Raw genomic sequence first — 24,091 nt, 5'->3', positions numbered from 1 at the left:
AAAGAATTTGGTCAATGAAAGGGTAAGATAAGTTCCTGCAAAATAAGTCGTCCTTAATCAGCCATTCTCTTATAAGCTGGCCATAAAAATGCTGGCATTACTGCCTAATTTTCTTGGAGTTTAGGATGTCATTAAAGTTTTTTTCCATTAAATCATTTTGGGAAAACCACTCATTGAGGGAAAATAATGGCTCACGTGAATGAACCATGTGATGAAGTCGAGGAGTTGTGCATAAGTGGTAACCCACTCATTAGGAATTTGTGATGTCATCAACTTATCTGTGAAAGGGATAAGGCTTTCAAAGTTTTGCCATGATTAGCTTTAGAAGTAATCTTATGATCAGTAAAACGTAAAATATAGGTCTCATTTTTTTAAACAGTGTAAAAGATGTCCTAGTTGTATTAAAAAAGAAAAACTATTCAGTAGAGAAATCTCTTCCACTCTTCGCATTTACTTTTTGGTGTCTCCATTAAGGTTCTGTGGGGCTGTTTTTTCTTGGATAATGGGATCTTGTTGTTAGCCTTTGAATTGGAACTGGATAGAGATTAAATTTTTTCTTTAGTAATAGGGTGCATTGGCATTATTTCAAAGATAATTCATGAGAAGCTAATGGACTCTGAAAGCATCTGTAATTGACTGCTTTTCTTGTGATATTTCTGTGATGATGAGTAGTAAGGGAGCAACTGTTCAGTTATGTTCCATTTAAAATTAATCCAGAAATAATAATAAGGAAAACACTGCTTCTCTAATCAAGAGAGGTTAGTCCTTCCTATACACTTTGGAATATAAATAAAAAATTATGTGGGTAAAGTTTTTGATAGCTGTGGAATCATAGGTGAGTGTTGAAGTACTGAAGTCAAATGGATTGACTTGCGTATATTGGGCATAAAATTGAAATCTCAGTAAGCAAACATTGAAAATTATATGAAATGAGATTATATGTGGTTTGCAGGAATTCCAGGTTAAAACTCTGGCTGTAAAAGAAAATTTGAGGAGTATTAAAATAACTTAAATGAGAAGGAATCCCTAAGCAATATATAAACTCCTCGCTATCGTGGATCTTTCGGGGCTGAGTATAGAGCTCATACTACAAAAAAGTCATGTTTTAAGCATTGCAGGAAAAATTCTCCTATTTTTTCACGTTACACTGGCATCTCTTTGATTTTTTTTATGACAACAATCACATTGTATTTACCACTTGGCTGGCAAAAATATTGTTCTGATGCATTAGATCTTGTAACCCTTTTGTACATGTGCTAGGAATATGTTTTTATTTTATGGTCATGAATGTAAGGCATGTGTGAGGAAAACTTTTAGTTGTTTGAAGAAAGATTTAGTGCTTTCCCTGCGAATAGACAGTGTGAAGAGTTGTCAAGATCGCCACTGGGTCAGGAACTGCATAACTGCCGACGTTTCCATGTTCCTTTTGCCCATCTTCCTCAGGGATATGAGTGTCTCTTATATTGTGTACTGAATATAGAGATGAGCTCCTAAAAAGAAAAAATTGCTTTAAATATTGTTTTTGCCTACAGTCAAGTAAAGGTTAAGAGACATGGCTCGTTTCCGAACCATTCTGCAAATAATTTTGATATATTTCTCAAGTACTCTAAATGGTGAGTTCCTTAGCAAAGATCTTCCATTGAACTAGAGTTAAGGCAAAAAGAATGCAATCTTATAGATGTTTGACTTTAGAAAAATAAATAATTTGCTTGCAGTTCTGGAATAAAAAAATCTTTCATAGTGGACTTCAAAAGCAATGAGCCTTGGCTTAGAAGAGTCTGTTGCGTCTTCCTACATTTCGCTCTAAGTGAAACATGAAGGCTTATTCTTTCATCTCTTAACACGTTGTGTACCAGGGTATTCAAATTCCTAGGAATGCTGATTCTGGGTGGAGGTGTTGAGATTGGAAATATGTGCCTATTAGGGCGTAATGCCTTTGGTTTAAGCATGGTTAAAAAGCGAATGTTTAGAATATAACTTTACCCAATCAAACGTTATGATGCATCAATTCATAATGAATAACGGACAACAACTGAAAATGTACTAACGATAACTGAAAATGTATTGTACGCTTTGAAATTGTTTAGGTTGTCGCGCCTAAATGACGAGAATCTTCGTCATCTGTCCGGAACGTTAGGGAACAAAAGGGCGAGAATTCTCGCCATCCCTACGCAACGTGTTAAGAAAATTTTCATGGTTGTTGATGGGATGTTCAGTATCGGTGCACAGGCTTATCCACTATATTTTTCCTTGTATATTTTTCTAATATGTTTTATATTTTTATAAGTTGAAAAACTGATTTATATTATATCATTTTCAGGATATCAATACTAGGTAAAATTGATGCAAGGAAGGAAAAACAACACTGAACTGTTCAAATTGAAAATTGATGTACCCAAGATCAGTATTAAAGAAGATTTACGAGAGAGAGTTTTTAAAAAACACATAAACGAAGGGATAAGATTATTACTCTTTCATAGCTTTTACCCTTTTACTGGGATTTTTTTGCTTGTACGATGAACTCGATTTACCCTGGTTTTGAACGCTCCCAATGAAGTTATTCTCCCATTGAGGGGTGCTTCTGTGAATTCTGTTTTGCTCAGTTCAATGTATCCGTTTTACATGGCATTTAAAAGTATGGGATTAATTTGAAATGTTGTTTTTCCCTCCATGTATAACTTATATCTAGGGTGATGATCTTTGTTTCATACGGTCCACTAAGCAAAATTCTTCATGCTATGAATTTTCTGTGCATTAAAATACCTATATACTCTTTACCCCCTGTGCTGAAATGACAAGTCTAGAACGTCATACACTTCCGATGCCAAATCGCACAATGAAAAATGTAGCCTGTCATCAGATTTTCACAATTTTAGCACCAATTAAGAGAACAATATAAATATTTTGGAAGTTAATCAATTAAAAAAAAATCCATAATGTACATAAAGAACTCATATTTCATGAAATATGATACATTGGAAGGAATAAAACGATTTTATACGAGTAGCAATAGATGTGTTACCGATGTTTAATAATCACTTTTCAGAAAATAAATTGAAGTGGAAGGGGGTTAACTTGTATTTTCTCCTATATAAATTCATGCAAGTTGTATGTGAAACATGATGTGCTGACCCTGGAAATTGGGAGTGCAGCAATGGAAGCTGTCGTGACTCTTCTCTGAAGTGCCCATCATTAGATCCACGTCTTGCCAAAAGCGATACAATTCATTGATATGTCATTATTCAGCAATGAATTGAAATGATACTACAACTCCATCAAAGTGTAAATTTCGGTTGTTACATTTTTTATGGAGTAATCTAGTGAAAATTTTTGCTGAAGAGTATGGTGCTAATTAATGGGTGTTACATTCTAGCATTATCGGATCTAAGAGGTTGTGAAAGGTATTGGAAACATTTGCCTTTGCTGCTCAATGCTGGAGCACATTTAGAGCTTTGACGACTTATTCACAGTTGATTGAGTGAAGGAACTCCTTGCTTGTATATAAAGACGACTCTTGACTATTGATTTTGTTTATTTCTTCCTGAGGAAAAGTGTAAGCAGGGATCACTGTTAAGCTCCAAATAATTCCTAGAAGTTAAACCGGACGGAAAAGTTTATGTGCAAGGTTTATTAATTGATAAAAACAAACAAAATTAAAATATTTTAAGGTTTATTAAGTTGACATATTAAGTACGAGGATTAGGGCAGTGTGTTGGCTGTGATACAGTGGTGCTAGACATTGTTGAAAGTAATCCTAAACCCTTTTTGCTTTCTAAGGAGAGGGCATTTCAAGGCTAGCTCTCCATCTGTTTGATAGCATACTAAGCCATTGGCACCCCGGTGGCACTTTCATTAAAATAAGAATGAAGGCAATGTTGGGATTCTCTCCGCCTACCCTTCCCTGCTCTTCTCCAATGGCTTGATGTTGTCTGTGTAGCTGCTGTCACGCATGGTAATTGGTGTTGTGAGATGAAACTTGAAGGGTGTGTGAAATATGCTTCCACGTTGGGTCATAGAGATGACAGTGGCCTAATGAATGCAGCATCCAAGCCGAGTCTTGTCAAAGTTTCCCTGCTGGCATGGTCAGTGGTGCTCACCAGCTGCATTCATAGTGTCCCCCTCAACCAGTTTCTTATCTCAAGCCCTACTTTGTTGACTACTTCCAAGTTCTCAAAGGAAATGGTTATTACGGTCACTGCTCCACCTCCTCTCTGCCTTCATCCAAGTTTGTGTCTGAGGCACAAAAAAGCACAGATGATTGGGCGCAATCGGTGCTCTAATAATAATTCTTCAAAGTGACGTTGAAATTAACTTCAATGACGCTCCTCAGCTGCATTCAATGTATTGAGTCCACATTGGAGTCCATACTCAAAAGTTTGATGTTTTATTGAGCAGACCTCATATCTAGTCAAGAACCTTTATTCTGAAAGTAAGATAAGAAAGATAACCTAGTGTTAGCTAGCACAGTCAGTAGTTGTGCATCTGCATTAAGCTTTGCTAGTACTTTCCAAGACAAATGTGACTATGGGTTACTTTGGTGGAATTTGTTAGCTTTCAGTTTTTTCGTGATATGTAGCAAAAAAATATTCCATTGTGAGAAACAGCCAAGAGCAAGACAATTGGTAGATTAATTATACTCAAATTTTAAGGTATCTTAGATGTTCTGTTGATTAATTGCACTCTTGGAAATGGAACATTCAAATTATTTAACCTCATAAGTTTTCAATGATCAATTCTGACTGATGTATTATTTTTATTTAGGATGCAAGCTTTAATGGCGAAATTTGATGAGCTGAAGGAAAGCGGAGATTTGCTGGAATCTGCTACCACCGAGGCACATCTTACTGGTGAGTAACTGAAAACTTTTATCTTCTTATTGCAGCCTGCATAGCACATTTTCTTGTGATCAAGGACAGCTACTCAAAGGTGTAGATTTTTTTTAATTCTTTTTAAGTGGCAGAAATAATACTTTGGTTTTCATAGGTGACAATTCACCATTTATTGAAAAAGTTAGTGGTGATTTGGACCAAGGTGCTCCACCGTTAGCAGAAGGTCAACACCATGTTGATAGGCATGCTCTAAGATCGGTGTTTGAAAAAATAACTTTATTTTTGTAAGTTTTTGGGTCCTAGGCAATTACTGACTACACGTGGGAACTGGGCTCTCTGGATTAGTATGCTTCACTCATACTAGTGCATGCATGCAAGATAACTTTTTCTCAATATAACAGTTAAAAAACCTAAATTGATGTCTCTCCTCTCATGTTGGTGGTTGATTTAGTTTTAAGATTTTTTTCTTTATTTTTATTCATTCATCATGGTGAGAGAGGCCCTTTTTTGAGCTCTAGTGAATTTTGAAATTGCATCGTTAGTCCTTGATCTCAGTTATATTTTTCCTGGTGTTTTCTCATATATGTAGCCTACTTCACTGGGAGCGCTTATAAAATAACTATTTTCAATAGAGAATGGACTTCTAAATTGCACGTCCTCTTTGAGGCTCTGCATAAGTGAGTGAACTGGTTCGAGGCTTCAATTTTGTTTTGAAAAAATATATTGTAGGTTTCATTCAACTCCTTAGCTTTCACTTCATATTTATCTTGATGCATTAATTCTCTAGGGTTGTGTACCATTTTTGTATTTCAAATAGTATGAGTCAAAAAAAGTATTACAAGTGTTTTTGCCATCTCTGAAGATGTTTGTAAGAATAATGAATCCTCTGAGAGAGTTAATTCTTCAGAGCAAATAGGTTGGCGTCAAGCTGTGTGCAAAGCGCTCGGCAGAATTCCAGCGTTGCTTTTTTTCACTCTGCCAAATGAGCGCCAATCTCCACCAAATTATACCGCACATAATCGTTTTCATTGAGAGTCGATGGCAGTGTGTGGGCATTCCTTTCACTGCTCCTCGGTAAGACGTGTAATCATGTCCCTCCCATGGATCGCTTGCTTTTCTCCCGCTTAACTTAACTGCCCCGCCTTTTCACCGTCGGTTGATCTGAGCGCTTTAATAAAGCATTTCAACGCCGAATATCTCGCCTGAAGTCAGCCTTAAATCTAGGATGCATATGGAAACTAGAAGAGCATTTTAGTGTCGACATTCGGCGTCTCAGACGTTGCTTACTGGAAATCGTTCCTCCTCGTGTTTTGAAATACAACGTATCTCTGTACGACTCCGCGCGTAATTGCGATGTCTCCGAATTTTCCGTACCTCTCGCCAATATCAGGCCCTCATATCCTGGAAAATAGTACATACTGTCGAAACATGTGTCCCCGTTTTGCTGCGTTAATTTGTGCAATCATGTTGGTTTTATGGTTAAAATATAATCATTATGTTTGCAATGGATGAAATTTTCAGCGAAGAAACCGTCCTGATCCGGAAGTACGATTTTATCATTGCGAATAACATCCATATTTACACTTTCTGACCACTGAGTGGTAAATTTTATATTTAACTAGTGATAGCATTTCAGTTACTCTGGGAGTTCACCATGCATGCCAATTTTAAGCTCTTTCCTCATTTTATAATACAGTTGTGTTTTGTAGTTCCCGAGAAAAATTGACGGAAGAATTCACCCAGTCACCTGAATTTTTCGTATTGTCGCTTGTAATTGAGTTTTAAAAAATACCCGTATGTTTCCGTTTCTCGCTCTGGGGCGCCTACTTCTCGAGCTATTGGCGGCCAAAAATCGACGGCTTTAATCCATTAGACAACGACTCGTGAAAGGTGGACGGTGACTTTCTCGGTTCTCACTTATTTTGTGCTTTTAAGAGAACGGCCGAATAAGGAAGATGTTTATGCTCGTATATTATCCCTCCATACCATCTATCGAATAATTTAATTGATAGGGATTTGGGGTTGTAGATAACTTTATCACCAGATGTCACATTGAGGGGGGGAGGCGAAATGCATTCTTCCCCCCTCTGACAGCCGCCCCCGTTGCCCTCCACCAGAGAGCGTAGTTCCTCCTCGCCACCTTTCGCAAGTCTTCGCTCGGCGGCCTTTTTAACCGGGGGCTCTCGAAATGGGGGCCCCCGCGTGCCGCAAACCGTAAAATATGCTAATTGGTGCGTTTTGCCGCTTCAGAAAACCTCTCCCCCCACCCCTCGCTCGCTCAAGTCTCCGGGGCATTCTGCTGATTGAATTTCAGGAAAGAGAGATTCAAACTGATGTGTGTGAGGGGTCGGCGATCCACAAGAGGGGGTGTTTTCACTAGAATCCTCTCCATATATCGGCACATATACCCTGGAGCTATTTAGGGACGCTGGTGTTACCATGGTGGGTCGGTGATTTACGAGCCTCGTTTGTTCGTTGCTTTTAAACAAGTGCGATGATCCGAGCGTGATTTAAAAAGAAAATCAAGCGTTCCCGAAATGGAGTAGTGTCATTATCATTTTTTTAAATTATAATGTGACAAATAGTAGCATGTATAGGTTATACTTTTGGAAGGGTCAAGATCAGTGTAAGGTTAGGTTAAATAATTTGATAGAAGAACACCCCATGGTATTTTATGTTTAAAATAAAAGTGCAATTGAAAAAAATTAATGAATAGGATAATACTGTATAGTATATGGAAATGAAGGTTCACAATATCGCTAGAAGGAGGGATCTTAAACGCTAAACATTTTCGTATTTTCGAGGAATCCCACCCTTATTTGTGTACGCCCCTAGTTTCAACCCAGGTCTGCAACATCCACATGTATATCCATGCATTCGATTTTATTGCATCGTTCTAAAATTGGGTTTATTGTGACTCTATTTTTCCAGGAATATTTTATCACTTAAAGTTCTGTAATGAATCTGTGTTTCGTTCTGCCTCTTATAGATATCTGCTCGGGTTTATGTGTAATGAGGCGTTTTCAATGATACCCAGTGACGGGGGGTTTATCTGGGATCCAATGCAGCACTTGTTGCTTCGTGATCATTTCATTGGGTAGAGTGCCGTGGTTCGTTCCATTTCCGAGAATATTTGAGTGTGGTTTGTGGCTCCGTTGCGAGCGTGCCCTCGACGTGCCAACCTCCCTCCCTTCCCTCCGTCCGTTGCCTGCGTCATCCCACAACTCTCTCGCCCATGCTCACGCTTCCACTCCCGCTCGTCCGCATCCTCCTCCTCCCCACAGGCTACTCTACACTCCCATCCCACACCCTCACGGCCTGTCATCTCCGCAGGTGATGTGCTTTTTTTTCATCTATTCCGCGATCCTAAACCGCAACGACGCGCCTATCCGTGCCGCACCTATTGTGTTGTTTTTCCCCCGTTTTTTTTATTGCCTCCTCCTCCTCCTCTTCGAGTCGTATATTTCAACATTTAGCGTCCCAATGAGATGACTCACCACGCATCCAGCGTTGTGGGGGAGGGGGAGGAAGGTTTGTATATGTTTGTATCCGTCGGCTGGAGTTGTCGAGTTGTGGAGTGGGGCTGAGTGGTGTCCGTATTTGCGTTTCCCGCTAATTACGTCGCCCGTCCTCACTGCGGTCGGATCAGTAAATTATGCTCTTGTTAAAGGGTCTCTCTGCTCTCGCGAGTGGGAACGGCGGCTGAGAAATCCCACCTTTGAGTTTGCGGTGTTAAAAAAAACACGTCTTTCAGTGATGACAAGCCCCAGCTACTGGGAACGGAGAGTAAGGTTCTCTGCAGATGGATGTTGGTCAATGAATATCTACGTTTATGATTGTCGTGTTTCTTGATGAGGCTGCTACCGATTAGGAGACTCAGCAATTGTGTGGTGGGAGATGATTTTTAATTGGCTATCTTAGTCGCTCGGGAACGGAAGTGTGTCAAAATCTGTGGACTAAGTGTCCTTAATCATTTGTGCTTTACTTTTACTCCCTCCCAGCCCAGGAACTGAATGTCGAGCCATTTCTATTAAAAGATAGTTTTTGTTTCGTATTATTTTTCTGAGTAAAATGTGCGATAGTGATATTCGGCAGATGTCTACATCTAGATATCTGTAAGCATTCGCATTTGGCGTCGTTGATTTTTTGATCAAATACCCGTATACCGGGCTGTTCAATGTTATTTCGAATTGTTTACTCGAAAATAATGTTTAAAAAATTTCAACTCGAAATTATGGTGCAAGTCAAGCTGACATTGTTGAATTTATTAATTTCCCGTATTTTCTTGATAATGGTTTTCTGTTTTGCGAATTTAAGTATCAAATCTTAATTTTTACACTGCTCTTGGTCATCCATGGAAAATAACGTAGCGTTTTTATATTGAGTGCTTTAAATGTAGTCGACAATAATTCCGCTGAATTAATTCCATATGGTTTCCTTTTTAATCATTTCCTACCTTTTTTAGTAGCAAATAGTTTTTTATTAGGGAGATGGTAGTGCTTTTCTCCTGCTAGGTACTGGGAATGGGCAGTTGTGTGGGAAGGAGGGTTTAAGGATGTTTGAACCCCTGGGTGGGGCAGACTGGAGAACGTGATCTGGAAGGAGAGGAAATGAAACGTGGAAGTGCGCTAAATGGTGGGCGAAGAGAGGGGAAAATGCTAGGGAAGATGCGGAGGGGATAGAGGACCATGGTCTCACCGCTAAAAAGTCATCCAATCACTGAAGACCTTAGATGCCATTGTGATGAAGCGGAGGAAGGCACGGGGACACCTTAAAAAGTGGAGGGACACCTTAAAAAGAAATGTGTCGGCTTTTATCGTGTAATTGTGTCAACATTGTTTTCAAATTTTCAATGACTTTCAAGAATACGTGAAGACTTCCTAAATCTTTTAATGTTTCATTCATCAAATTGCAAAGGAAAGCAGCTTGGCGTACTTTCTCTCTCAGCCCTTCCCATAAGTCGTAAGTTTCCAGACGAAAAGAGGACTCAAAATAGGTATTTAAGCAGGGAAGAATAGATTAGAATGCTCCAGGGAAGGAATTTTAATTAAAGGGGGTGGTAAAAGTAATCATAGATAGAATTAAAAGGAAGATGCCTAGTTGTGGATCGTAGAGGATTCGGTGTGTGTCATGGCATTCTCAAAGTCCTCCATGTAAACTTAACCTTATTCCGTTCGTGTGAGACAAAGAAAGAAAGACCTCTCCAGTTCCTGTGCTTGCATACCGCGGAATTCTTCACTCCGGGCAACTCACGCGAGGGAGGGAATGAGGGTGGTCACTTCTCCCGCGTTCGTGTTACTTTTTTCCTCCACCTCGCTCCCTTTCTCTCGGGAAATTACACGTTTTTTAAGCAATTGGACCACCTCGGTAAGAGCGATCATTACAGGCCTTGTATTTTTCTCCCGAGGCATACCGGAACCATTTCGAGGTTCTTGGAGTGGAAGCAAGGAGGCCATGCGTCCCAGTGTGTGTGAGAGAGCGTTCTCTTATGTTAGTTTGAGAACTAGGAAGCTGCAATCCCCGCCACCCAGTTTGTATTATATGCATTATGCTCCTGAATTGTGTCGTCAGGAAGGCCGATGGAAGGTGGCAAATAAATCTGAAAAAAAGCTTCTTCCCTGTATAAGTGATATGGTAATTTTTTAAGTGCATTTTCCTCGTCCAATTATGTATATAAAGCTTAGGGATTTTTCCAATGTTATCCTATTGCTAACGAGCCATTAAGATTAGGTTTCATAGCTGTTAGAAATTATTTTACTCCCCAATTTCGCTTAACATATTTGCTAAATAGGAAACCAGGTAACTTTCCCTGCATTCGATGGTCTGGGAAACCTAAAATCCTTTTTATTTCGTCAAAGTACGTCTTATTAGGTACTGTCTAGTTGTCGGGCGAAACTGTGGAGTATAATAAACAGAGTGAAGTGAAATTAGCTACCATTATTGATTTTGATAATATTCATTTTTTATCCATCCTAGCTAGGTTTCAGCTTCTGAAGCCATTATAAGGTGCCTACATGAGAGAACTTCTCTTAAGCTAGTACTAACTAATGATTACTTTTTAGCATGAATCAAATGAAAACTTTATTTGTCGAAACTTAAGTTGTTAAGTAAATGTTCGTGAAATTTCCATGTTTCAACTTTCATTTCACTATGTTAATCTCCGATATTTCCAGGGTTTTGTCCGTTATCCTCGGTGAGGGTGCTGCTAACCTCTTTATCATTAAGATACAATACAGGACCCTAGAAACGTCGCTGTTTCATAATCTTATAACCGTTATAAAAAGCCGAGAACCTTCATTACTGCGAAATAATGCCGTTGGAAATTGCCGTAATTGAGAGCGAAGAGCTGCAATCTCTTTCTTCAAATGAGATCTCTATTTCTTGTCTGGGTGAACCTTTGTTATTTCTCAGTGCCATATATTTATGGGAAGCCATTGAAGGCTCAAGAAAGGAACTGACTCCGTGGCTTGATATGAGAATTTCACACGTCGACGCGACCGCGTGGCCGTACCCACTAATGAGCACCAGTTTCTCTCATAATCCAGCTGTCGGTTTCAAGACGGTGGTCGAAACGGACGCACTGAATGTTTAGATATCACCCATCCACCTGACCCTGGATAATGGTATTCGTAATGCCGTGTGAAGAAAATGTGAGTTTGCTTGAGTACGACCCATTCATCCTCTTCGCGTTGCAGCGTATATTATTACCCATGCCATCCTTAGTTGGTCGCACGTAATATCATAATACGGCATTTTAATTAATTATTGCGTTAATTATTGTCCGTATTTGAGGGATTTTTTAGTCACCCTTTTTTCAGTAGGCATGAGAAAAACTGGGAAAGTTGTCATGAAAAAACATCGTCACTCGCCTCTTATAAAATGCGAAGATTCTTGGGAGATGAAGTGGAATTCGTCCGTTTGGAAGTTAAAATTGCGCGAAATTTTCCCCAAACAAAGATAAGTATACCTTGATTCGGGTTTCGATGTTTGTATCCGGCGACAGTCATTAAATTTCTAATCGAAGAAAATTTTATTTCGTGGAAAATTACGGCCAATTACTAGAAAATCTTGGTACATGAACTATTTCTACGTAGCACGATTTAACGATCAATATCTTTATAAATAATCATAGCGATATAGTAGTTAATTTACCTCCTCAGTTATGAAACTCGAAATCTGATTTTGGGTCAGTCGACGGGCCTTTCAGACGTCTTTAACGCCAGAAATATATTAATGCAGCATGGAAAGCCATGTCGTTGTCGTCAATCGCTTATACTTTTGCGGAATAAAACCCAGAATCTTAAGGAAATTCAAATTTCGATACAGTTATGGTTTGCTACGTTAATCCGGAACTAACATAAAAATTACCCTCGTATTATTTTTTTCCTCCTCACGTTCCCAACGTTGATTGTGATGTCCTTGAGTGTTGATCGATCGCCGCTACCCTTCCACGCGTGTTTCCGTCGTGCAATCAATTTTAACGCTTATTTTTGCCCGTATTCATTGTTATCCCGGTGGATATATGCGTGGGCCGTAAGGTCAATCCTCTATTTTAACCCCTTCCTCAGTGATGTCATCCGCGCCATGAATAATTAGGGAGTGTTTCGATGACTTAACATTAACTCACTTCTCCATCCGCCGCGGCTGCGTGATTTGTTCCCGATGAATTATGTATGCATTGTTTCCGATCATACATTCTCTAATCAGCCTTAAGGTATCATTAATTATCATGTTAGTCGCATACAGTATAACTCAAGTCTTTTTTATATTGATACTAGCTGACCCGGCGAACTTCGTACCGCCTAACAATCAATGAACTTACAGTTTACTTACACCATTTATAAATCAGGAGCGGCTGTATCGTTTTTAATCATGTTTAATTTATTATAATAAAATAAGGGTACAAATTCAATAAAACTACGTAAATGAGTACCAAAATTGCTTGTCAGAAAGACATTTTATTTATTGAATCTACACAGGGTGAATCGGAGCACGTTTACGCGGATTTTTTTCAACAAATTTTCTTACGTTTTAGCTTAAGAAATTTTGGGCATTGTGGTTTAATAAAGCAGTTCATGAAATAAAAATTATACGCATTCAGTTGTTGGCTATTTGCGTTATTAGCTGTAAAAAAATGTTTTTAGGTCCAAGTCTGTTGCATACACTTGGCCCATTCAGGGGGCAGGTTGACACGACCCCAGACCGACGCTTGACTGATGCTCAAAATCGTGCAAGAAAAGCCCCTATGAAGCAGCATTCGCACTAAATGACTCAAGGCGCGCCAGTTTTAGTATCTCTGTTTGGAAAAAATGCACTGCGTAAACGTACTGCATGCGTAAACGCACCACGGTGAGCCCTACACATTCGGGTTTAATGTCTTGCGTCAAGCACCTTCTGAGAAACAACAGTTTTTGTTTTGTTATCAGGCCCAAGATGAAGCGGATGAAGCTAAATAAATATAGCGAAGCAAAGCAGTGACGCAGCGATGGGAGGTTTTGGGGGATAACCCCCCCCCCCCAAGAGCTTAGAGAATTTTTTATGAAAGATTTTGTTATTAATATTAGGGGGACGGATGACTAACAAACAAAACATATTTAACTATTCACACAGCCGCAAAACCCACTATTTTGAACCATTTATCTCAAAAAATGTCTGAGGGAAGTGCCCCCACACTTACCGCTTACCTTAGCGAGTTTTCTATACCCTACAGACCCGTGGTATTAGCTGCGCCCAAAACCCCCTATCCTAGCTACGCACTTGAAGCGAAGGATGAAATACAGAGGATGGTTTATCGACTCGTGAACATAGCACGCTAAATTGACCATGAGAAAATCATGGGTTTTCATTAGCACATGAGCACAAACAACACAAAAACTGAAAGAATGACCATGCGATTTTTTAATCGTTATCACGAATGCAACACGAATTGTAAATTGAATACGTTTTAGCTCAAAAGGGCATATGAGTTGAGATCATGGAATCTACGGAATGAGGACTTCCTAACCTTTGAATTTTCCTTTGAGTAAAGTTGCGTGAATCACATTCATCACCAATTTTTTTAATGATCAAACACGTTCCGTTGGATAGTTATGGTTGGTTTAGGCTTCGAAAGATCATGAGCACAGAAACTACATTTTTCTGTAAATCGTGCCTTGGTAAGCCAGGTACGTCCAAGGACTTAAAATATTCAGATAGATAGTTGGTGATTTCGTCTTCGTTTGTTACACATTTAAAAGATTTGAATTCATGCAGAGTACGAACTATTTGAATTTACCTCGTTTTAGTCATCCACATCTTCGTTCTTGCTCGCTAAATCAACCATCTTTGATTCTTTTGGTGATCAATCATATTCTGGAACTCTTTGTTGATGAGCAAACTACTCGATTCCTCGTCAGGAACACGGACATTACCGTTTGTCAACAATTGCTTGGAGATTTGTTTACAAACACGGTAGTGAAGTGTCAACTCGAGCTGGGCTGGGCCTCAGAGTAAGGGGCTGGGCTTACAATCAGCTCGAATTAAATTTAAAAAATGTAATTTCAATTTAATTAATATTTTGAATATATTTAGTAATTAAAATGTTATATTGTTACTAAATTCAGTTATTAAAGTGGTAAAAACAAAACAAATTATTTAATTTGTAGTTTTAACCGACTTATCAATTGTTGTGTTACTATAACGGCTACGGTACGGTTTTATCGATTCCGCATTTTTCCACCGATCTTCGCCAAATTTAGGATTTATTACTTATTTAACATTATAAACAATCTTAGGCATGGAAAAAAGCTGTAGCATAATTATTTAATTGTTATAAATATGGTACATATCTTGATTAGGAAGTGGTTACTTTTACGAGGAGGCAGCCATCTTGTTTGACAAAAGACGATCGGCGAGGCTGTTCAAACTTTGATTGAACTTAGAACGATGGAGTTCAGCAATATAAAATTACTTGTAAAATAGAAGAAAATCAAAGTAATGTAAACACTGAAAGGTAAGCACATTTTACCCACTTCTACCTCCCACCCTACCAACTGGACCAGCTCGAAGGATATTTTTTTCTAGTTGACCAACTCGTACATGTGCCCGGAAAGTGATTTACCCACTTTACCAACTGGACCAGCTCGAAGGATATTTTTTTCTAGTTGACCCACTCGTACATGTGCCCGGAAAGTGATTTACCCACTTCATCAACTGGACCAGCTCGAAGGATATTTTTTTCTAGTTGACCAGCCCGTACATGTGCCCAGAAAGTGATTTACCCACTTTACCAACTGGACCAGCTCGAAGGATATTTTTTTCTAGTTGACCAGCCCGTACATGTGCCCAGAAAGTGATTTATCAATCGTTTCATCAATGGTTTCCAGAATGACTTTTCGTAGGAGTGGCCTGCACCGGAAGATTTCCCCTCATGATTGTTCATCCCCGCCTGAGTTCCGTCCCACCCCAGCACCCCTGTTTCACTCCACAGGCCCGTTACCTTGTTTAACGCTGATTAAAATATCCAAATTTCCCTCTCATTCCCTGCCACTACCTACTACTATCATTTGTTTTCGATCGTCTTTCGTCAAACAAGATGGCTGCCTCCTCGTAAAAGTAACCACTTCCTAATCAAGATATGTACCATATTTATCACAATTAAATAATTATGCTACAGCTTTTTTCCATGCCTAAGATTGTTTATAATGTTAAATAAGTAATAAATCCTAAATTTGGCGAAGATCGGTGGAAAAATGCGGAATCGATAAAACCGTACCATCCCCACTATAACTCCTAAATGCATGTCCATAGGAAAGAGATGAATTTTTTTTGTGAAATTATCCTTTTTTTAATGGCCTATATGTTAACTCCGCCTGTGACGAATCCAAAGAACCAAATCTCATTGAAATCGGTGCAGCCGTTCTCGAGTTATAAGTGTTCTAACTAACACGATTTTCGACTTTCTTTTATATATATAGATTTTTATTAAGTTTTCATTTCTTCACGTCAGTGTGAAATATTATGTTATCCCTGATTCTTAACACTTATGGCCTTGGTTTTGTTAATATACCTGCTGAGTAGAGTTTTTAGAATCATTTATGTTTTTTATCGAGGAAAATTATTATAATTGGCCTTATCAAATGCCTATAAGCGAGTTTCATATTGGAATTAATGTAGCTCTTTCCTTAAAGAAGTGACTGCCATAAGTGAGCATAGAGAGACATCTAATTCATTCATGCATGTTTCCTGGTCGGGATAATATTCGGTCAGTATCATATACCATTCACTGCCTTGCGTGGAAGCGAAACTTTCGAAGAATTTATTTTATTTTGTTGTGATTTGGCAATTAAATATTAATGTAAAATGTAAATTGTCAAACTCCCTGAGTGTTTTTTTTACATTTTTTTGTTTGGCGTAAATTATTTAGGATCCGTAAAATTTAAGAATATATCTTTAACCAAGGGAAATTGTCACTTTTTACGGACGCCTTATGTTTTTTTCGCAGGTAATGGAGGAAGACGTATAGTGTAGCGGAATTTCTGTTGTATTTTTTAATTTTTTTCTTTCAGGCGTGTGCTCGTTGGATAATAGCAAATTAAAGGGGATCTCTCCCCTCCGAATGCCAATAGGCTTCATCCATAAACAGCATCCGTTACGTGCGTCAGTTTGGGTGGGGTACGTTAAATCCACCGTCGTCTTCGGTTTTATTCTCCTGTTGAGCTCTTTGACGCAAGCTATCATCATAATTGTGATTAAATATTGGCCATTTCCTCGAAATTAACCAGAGAAATCGAATGGCGTCATTCTTGGCCGTCCAATCTCCTTCGCTTTGAAAGAGCGATTTATGTTCGACGGGCTAATTTGAATAATTTCTAAGAAGCAGTTTTGTGTCCATTTGTCTCCCGCCTGCTCGTCCGCAAACTTCATAATCGAAGCAATTGAGGCGATATGTCAGATGAGAATTTCACTCGCGATTCCACCTCGGAGCGCTCGAATGCAGTCCTCGCTGCCTTTACTCAACTCCCTTTCATCCTCGTGGAAGATTATCTGATTGGCGTCGTTGAGGTGTGTAGTTGGTGCTGGGTAAAAGTAGTTTGTTATTCAAATCATCTCAGTCTCAGATGAAAGAGAATATGATCAATTGTATTAGCGTTTCTCGTACTTGTGGGAAGGTTGGTAATTGGCCCTGCGTGCAGTTAAAATGTTGGTAAACCTTTGGATCCCGACGCGAGGCTGAAATACCACTGACAACGGCTATAGGGTAGTTTCCTTAATCAAAGAAAACGGAAGGCATTGATTGCAATTCGTTACCCACCATTAGTGTATTCCTAATATACAAATTATTTGGTTTTAGAAATACCAGTTTAGGCGAATGGGAATGGTCAATTTTATCCTCATTTGAAAAAGGCCAGTTTGGCGCCCATGCGATGCCACTCCACGTGACGTCACATGGACCTAGTTTCTATACGAGTAGATAGGAGTTTTACATCATCTGAGATTACCAATGCATGCATGAGGCACAGAGCTCAGGGAAACATGTCTTAATAATCACCTATTAAAACTGGCTCGGAAAAAAAGGTTGGAAAGTTTTCTTCGTTTTATAAGGTATTAATAATCCTTATTTAAGCCAAACGCTACCAGCTAGCAGGGTACTCTGCTACCTGCTAGCATCCTGCGTCGTATCAGCACTCAAAGCCTCTCCCCAAGGTCACCTCACTTCGCGGCAGCGGGAACCAGAACGACGTCACACGGAGTTTTCCCAGCATTCATACTTGGCCGTCGCGTTTTCGCGCGTGTGAAAATTTTCACTTTTCATTTAATCGCGAAAAATAGATATCGTCATTTAAAAATCTAAAAGCGTGAAATATGTACTCAAGGAGTAATAATCTTTCGATTTAGGCAATAAAAAAATAATAGGAAACCACCCTATTATTCCTGTTGCTCTCCAAAACTTTTACCTCATCCTATATTTTCTTATTATATTCCTAGTTATGGAGAATAAAAAAAAGAAGGACGCCTGTGAATGAAAGAGCCTCTGCTTAATAGTGTATTTTCAAATATAAATTCCAAAAATGACAGCAAAGCAATCCTTTTTTTCTGGCCGTCAGTCGATGAAGTTCAGGTAATTGAGTACACTTTTAAACGTTCGTGAACATGACGAGTAGGTTATTAATTCTCGCATTAACCCCCTTATATTATGTTCTCCAAATACTGAAGCCTCCTCCATGGCTACATGCCGCCCCCTTACGACAGTGCGTTGATGTGGATGGATGAATGGCGATGTGAAGCATTCCCTCCGATCCGCGTATCACTCTTATGGTCGCCGCTGGCGTGGTATTGCTCCCGTCTCTTTACACACACCTTCTCGGAGTCCATGGTGCCTAGGAGTTGCCGGGAAACAAGTAATGTTACAGGAAAGGATTCTCCATCAATCACTGACTGTGCTATCTCCCATCGCGCATTTAAATATTTAAAAAAAAGTTGCTACTCGAGTCGCCGACGGTAAAGAGATTCGATGTTCATGGAGAAATAAAAAAATAGGGCTTTTAATGGAAATATATATTCGGTATGACATAATATATTGAAAATATGTATGTACAAGGTACAAACAACATTTTTGCCTTAAATATGATGTAGTGATATTGAAACAAAGGTCGTTATAAATTTAATAATCGCGGAAAATTGCATGTACTTATTTCAATACCGATTCAAAAGCCAGCGAAGCGCAAACGAAGCTTCTGCGGGACGGTCAGGGCCCTCGGTTGTCCCTCTGCCTCCCTCCCATTCGAGTGTCACTGTTTCTGTCGCTGATGGCGCAGTATTGCTCCCATCCCTTATCACCCACGTCCTCGTGGTTGGTGGCACGGAGGAGCCGGACGTGCCGTTGTGATCGCACCTCACCCTCTGTGGCGTAATCCGGATGATGTCAGCCCGGGCTTCTTCCCGCGGAATGTCCGATGGCCTCCGCGCCCACCGACCCCTTTCGCCTTCGTCCGCCCGCCACGGCCAATCGCGAATCCGCCTTACCTGTGCTCTCGTGTCCCATTCATGTTCCCACGTCGCGTCCGCCATCCCCATTGTCTTCGGGCGTGACTACTTATCCGTCTTGTTCCTCGCGGTGGGGTTTCCCAATCTCTTGTATCATCATCCATTTTCGTCCTCCTTGGAATGGCCGAGTATCCAGAAGCCTCGGCATTACTCTTCGGATGTACTTGTATCAGTGCAAAAATATAATTTATGCATTTAAGAAATTATAAAATTAGAGAGTATATTTTTAATTTGATAAGGCTGGATCATGATAGATTTTATAAGTAATTTCCAGTGTGGTTAAGTCTCTAAGTGGCAGCGAGCAAGCTGGAAGTCATATCATTGCAATCATGGAAAACTGTTCTATTGTAAATGCTTATATTATTGATTTAATGAGACATAGATTTTCGAACAGAACGGGTTAGGGGTTCATTCTTTTCGTCATAATTCGTAGTATTACGTGTTTGTTTGGAAAAAGTGGACGAGTATTTTTATTGCGATTCACATCAAGCACTTGCGCACGATCATCTTTGTAGGCCGGCATGAAATGAAGCAAAATAGGTATCTACTACATTTATTTCTGTGTAGTTACGGTAGTCTCCCGTCACAATTTTTTGACAGCGCTTGAACAATCATAGGTTTTTCTGTACTCAGTGTGGTTCAGTCGAGTCCATCCAAGATCTGCGCCTCATGCCTATCAGCAGTCGCCGTGTGCGACGGATACGTGAGCAGCGTCCGGTGACGATTGTGGGAGCGGGCTAGGATTCTAGGTGTGCCTCTTTTGAGTATTCATTCAAGTGCGTCCGCGAAGTGCCACTTCGCTATCGCTCATCTCAGTCGTCAATTGCCGATGGCCAAGGTGTTCGGAGTTATTCTTCCCACGGGCGGAATTCGCTGGTCGCTCGGTCGCGAGATTTTCGAGTCGCGATACGTCGAGCCCCTGTGGCGTCTAGTACCACTGCAGATGAAAGAAGTGACACCTCGTGACTCGAGAAGTGGCCGTCGGCTGAATCTCAAGCACATGCGTGGTAGCTTTGAGTCAGGCCGTAAGTGCGCGGTTATTGTCGTATGATATGCTATTTTTAATATCGCCGGGTCGTAATGGGTGTCGTGGGAGGAATTTCGGTGGCTTCTCCGTGATGGAATCCCGATGCACACGCGGAGCGTGTCGTCTGTAGTCGCCATCTATAGCGTTCTGCGTGTGAGCGGCCATCCTGCTTACACTATTGGCCGTGTAGAACTCAGTTTCCGCGTTTTATCAGTCGTTATCTAAAAATTTCCCTCGAATGCGGAGCATAAGAATTTCCTCATTCTTTTTTTCTTGCCTGAATTACTTCCTAGGGAATGAAATACTTGATTTTATTTTACCCCCAATTGGCACTATTTGGTGTTTCGGAGTAATCTACATCTTCCTCTGTGGTTGAAGCAAAGGAAGTTTTCCCCTTGTTTAGACATTCTTTCCTCATTCTAGTTCTGATTGTGCCCACACGCGATTATGACGTCTAGTCTATTTCATCATACTGTCAATTTTTAATAATTCAGTCGTTGCTTATTACTAGTGTCTCTAAAAAATATCATATCTTTGACCTTTTTCTTAATTTATATAACTTGCCATAGACTGGTTCTGTCTCTCGAAAAGATTTTTGTACCGTTGTACTATCCTATTTCAGCTGATTTTACTGTATCGGTTTGGCTTTTATTATTGTACACATTAGCCAATTTTGGATGTCATTTTCCCGTAAGAGAAGTCCGGCTGTAGACGTATCGTATTTCATCTTGTGGTTTTATTCAAATTTATTCTTGTATTGGTAAAACCAGTACCCAACCTAAATCTAAAATTAAAATGACTTATCTATACGAGTGTGTGGATTTTAAGTTTGGATCTCGGAAAATTGCATCGTGTTTGGTTTTCTCTCATTATTGATAATAATGATTAATTCGCCGGCCTCGGTGGCGGCGGGGTAACGTCCTCGCCTACCAAACAAGGGGTCGCGGGTTCGAGTCCCGCCTGGGTAGGTTCAGCCGATCCAGGGCATGGTTGTTCGTGTACGTTAACTTGTTAAATTTGTTGAATACCCCGGTATAAAATGGCCAATGAGAGCTGTATCCGGTGGTTTAAGAATAAAATAAAAATAAATAAAAATACTTTCAATTCAATCAGATTTTTTTCTGAATCGCGTATGTGTAGTTATGTGAAACGTGGGATTGATGCGAGACTAGGAATTGCCCTTTCTTTATCTTATTGCGTTTGATGTTTTCTCATTCACTAGCTTCGTATTTCTCGTTCGTGTCCTTGGACATCATTTCGATACCTAATGGTATGAGAAAGAGTAATAAACGGCTCCACGCGTGAGACCCGTATTGAAGTGTCTAAATCCGAGATCATCTTACTGAAATGATGGCTATGATTATTTAAGTCCGACGATTGTTTTTTTTTTAATTTCGTTTATTTCAATTCGAATTTTATTTGCGTTAAATTTAATTCTCGCGAAAGAGAATAATTATCAGGTTTTTAATGAAGTCAAGTCTTAAGGATTTTCTTTGCTTAATCTCTTCCATTTTCATAAATATTAGATACCGAGGGGATTTCGGTGTTTGCCTCGGATTTTTTACTGCACTGCCGCTGTGATATCTCTTGTTGTTACAGATTTTAAATTGGGTTGTTAACTATAGTGCTCTGCCGGCATTCCCCATGCCTTTGACTCAATTTTTTGAGGTAAGGAATTCGGCACTTTTGAGTTTCTAAGATAAGGTTTCGTTTGTGGCATTTTATGACGCCCATTTTTCAAATCTTTTTATCTCAGGTTATTGGCCGCTCGAGCACGCGAAGATACGTCTTACTTGAATACTGCCGGTAGCTCGGTGGATTTTCTGCGGATTTTCTTTATTGCGCCTGGCACAAAATGTTTACCATTCGATCGTATTTTGAGACGACTTGAAAGGTGAGAATGATGGCGAGCGAGTGCTCGCCTTGAGGCGGGAAAGAAATTCTGAAGACATTGCAGGCAGGCCGTCGTTCTGCGGCTTCGATAAAGAAAGCCTCTTCGCTCACTTTCTCGTAACCCTTATCTGGAGTGCGAGGAAGTGATTACGTGGTCAAGTGGATATGAATTTTTTTTCATTCGCTAAACTTTGATGTTCTTGCCGCAGATGCTTTCCTTCCATACTGCTTTTGGCAGAAGCTTGTTACTGTAATAAGGATGAAAGCATTTTTAACAGTTCCTCCGTATATGTTGTGATGGTAACTTTTATATTTTTTTGCTCGTAGTGTAAAACTATCCGTTTATATTACTTTTCCCTTGACCGAATATTTTCCAATACACGGTCGCCTTGAAATCTGTGTCGAAGTAATGCTCTAAATGTGCTCCAACTCCAAGAATTATGATTCTAAAGCATTGGAAATATTTGGAGGAATTTAAAGGTTTTCAACTATGTCAGGATTTCGGCTGTCTTTGGAGGTGGAAACACACTTTGAAAAGTTGGGAGCAGGCGATGCCCGTATGGAGTTCTTAATATGAAATAGCTTATTAAACATCAGGGCACCATAGAAAATTTTCGGTGGTGCTTTTGGAGGGGAAAATGTGTTTTGGGGAGGCTTGCTTGGAGGGGCATCGAACCCTTTATTTTCCCAAGAATTCGTGGGGGCGATTGACCCCTTGGCCTCCCCTCGCGCTACGGCCTTGCTCAACGTCGTTCCTCTAAACATACCACATCCCTTTTTATTTATATGGTGTCGTGGGGTGGTCATGGTTCTCTGATTTTGGGTGCGCTGCCTGCTCAGATAGTGGCTTGGCACCTTCGGTGATATGTTAGCTTGGTGACTTAGACGAGACCACTCTCCAAGTGTGTTCGAACCCGTGATCATGGCGCGGCCGGCACATTTTACGACACCACCGGCTACTGTGATCGCGTCGCTCCTCTCGAAAGAAGATCGTTAAGACGCACCTGCGCCTACCTTCACCTTTTAGGCTGATGAAATGGGAGAGTCAGCCAAGCTATTCGTTCTCCGTTGAATTATGGCCCGTGTATTTTTATTTCCAAATTAAGCTTTCCCTTTCTTTCGAACGTGTTTGTTTTCTTCCCGTAGCCTCTTCTCTTCCTCGGGAATTGCCCTTAGAAAGTTGATTAAGCTCATTCTTCGTGCTCAGCGAGGATGAGCTTTTCCAAATTGATGAGCACGGCTCTTACAGCGTTCGATGTTTCCACCATGAGCATAAAGATACGGCGATAACAGAGTCATTACACTGCGAGCCGATACTCTCCGCAGTTAGCCGTGAGAGCCAGCTACTCGCCTTCGGTCCTGTGCTTAGCAGAATAAATCGTAACGCATTCGGTAAATATCTCTTCAAATGTTATGAAGAGGACCACTTCAGAAGAAAGGAATGTTGGAGTCTGTTCCAATGGAGACAGAAGACCTTATTCGGTGTGGTGGCGATTTCGTTTTTTTTTTAATTTATGCTTAAGTGTTATTATATAATTGGAAATCGCTGTGCACGAGACGCCGCATGCATAAGCACGGGTAGGATTGTCCTAACCTAAGGAACAAATATAACGAGGAACGCTTTAGTGTTGAAATCGGATAGGAGGAAATGATTTGATGTACTGATCCTAAATGAATTTATGTTTTATCTAGCAATCACTTACCTCTTTGGCAGAAGCACAGGAATTTCGTATTTTGAAGAAGTGAAAACATGCCTCTTTGACCTTTTATGTCCACTTATATATATGAATAATGCACAAATGCATCACGTACGCATAAATCCTTCGAAGAAGTTACCTCAATCATTTGACCTATGTCCTTAGAATCTTCCTCTTTTGTGCATTTCCTTAATCAGATGTGTTTTTAAAGTATTTATAAATTTACGTTAATTGTTAACTTAATGATAAAAAGCGAGAAACGGGTGACATTGGCGTTGACAATTCGTGCTTCCAACGTTATCATCTAATTTTGATCTCGCTTGCTAGAAGCTTCGGCATTAATAAAATCGTCATGATGAGAACGCAGACGAAATTCGATTCCACGTGGGTGCCGTCGATATCCAAAACTAATCAACTCCGTGCTGCCGACGCCGAGTCTGCTGAAAATAATATCGTGACTCCCCTGAAAATATTCACAATCAGTACTTATGTGCCCTATATTTAGTCTTAGTTTTAACATCCTTTTTTCTCTAAATTCGATTTTTAATCGCGTGTGGCCGCCATGACCGTGGACGCCAGCTGGCGCCTCTCGCCGCATTAACTACGCCCCATCATCGAAT

General features: G+C 40.0%; 1 protein-coding gene across 13 annotated transcripts in view; it reads left to right on the top strand.

Moving 5' to 3' along the window:
- Positions 1 to 24,091, top strand: part of LOC124165240 (CLIP-associating protein 1-A) — a 383,777-nt gene that overhangs the window by 141,241 nt on the left and 218,445 nt on the right. For all 13 annotated transcript variants that reach the window (XM_046542552.1, XM_046542559.1, XM_046542558.1 and 10 more), the window contains exon 6: positions 4,762 to 4,847. In XM_046542552.1, coding sequence (XP_046398508.1) covers positions 4,762 to 4,847 — 86 coding nt within the window. The remainder of the gene's footprint in view (positions 1 to 4,761; positions 4,848 to 24,091) is intronic.

This window comes from Ischnura elegans, chromosome 9 (genome assembly GCF_921293095.1).
Source record: "Ischnura elegans chromosome 9, ioIscEleg1.1, whole genome shotgun sequence".
Lineage (NCBI taxonomy): Eukaryota > Metazoa > Arthropoda > Insecta > Odonata > Coenagrionidae > Ischnura > Ischnura elegans.
This window is presented reverse-complemented; position numbering and strand designations above follow the sequence as displayed.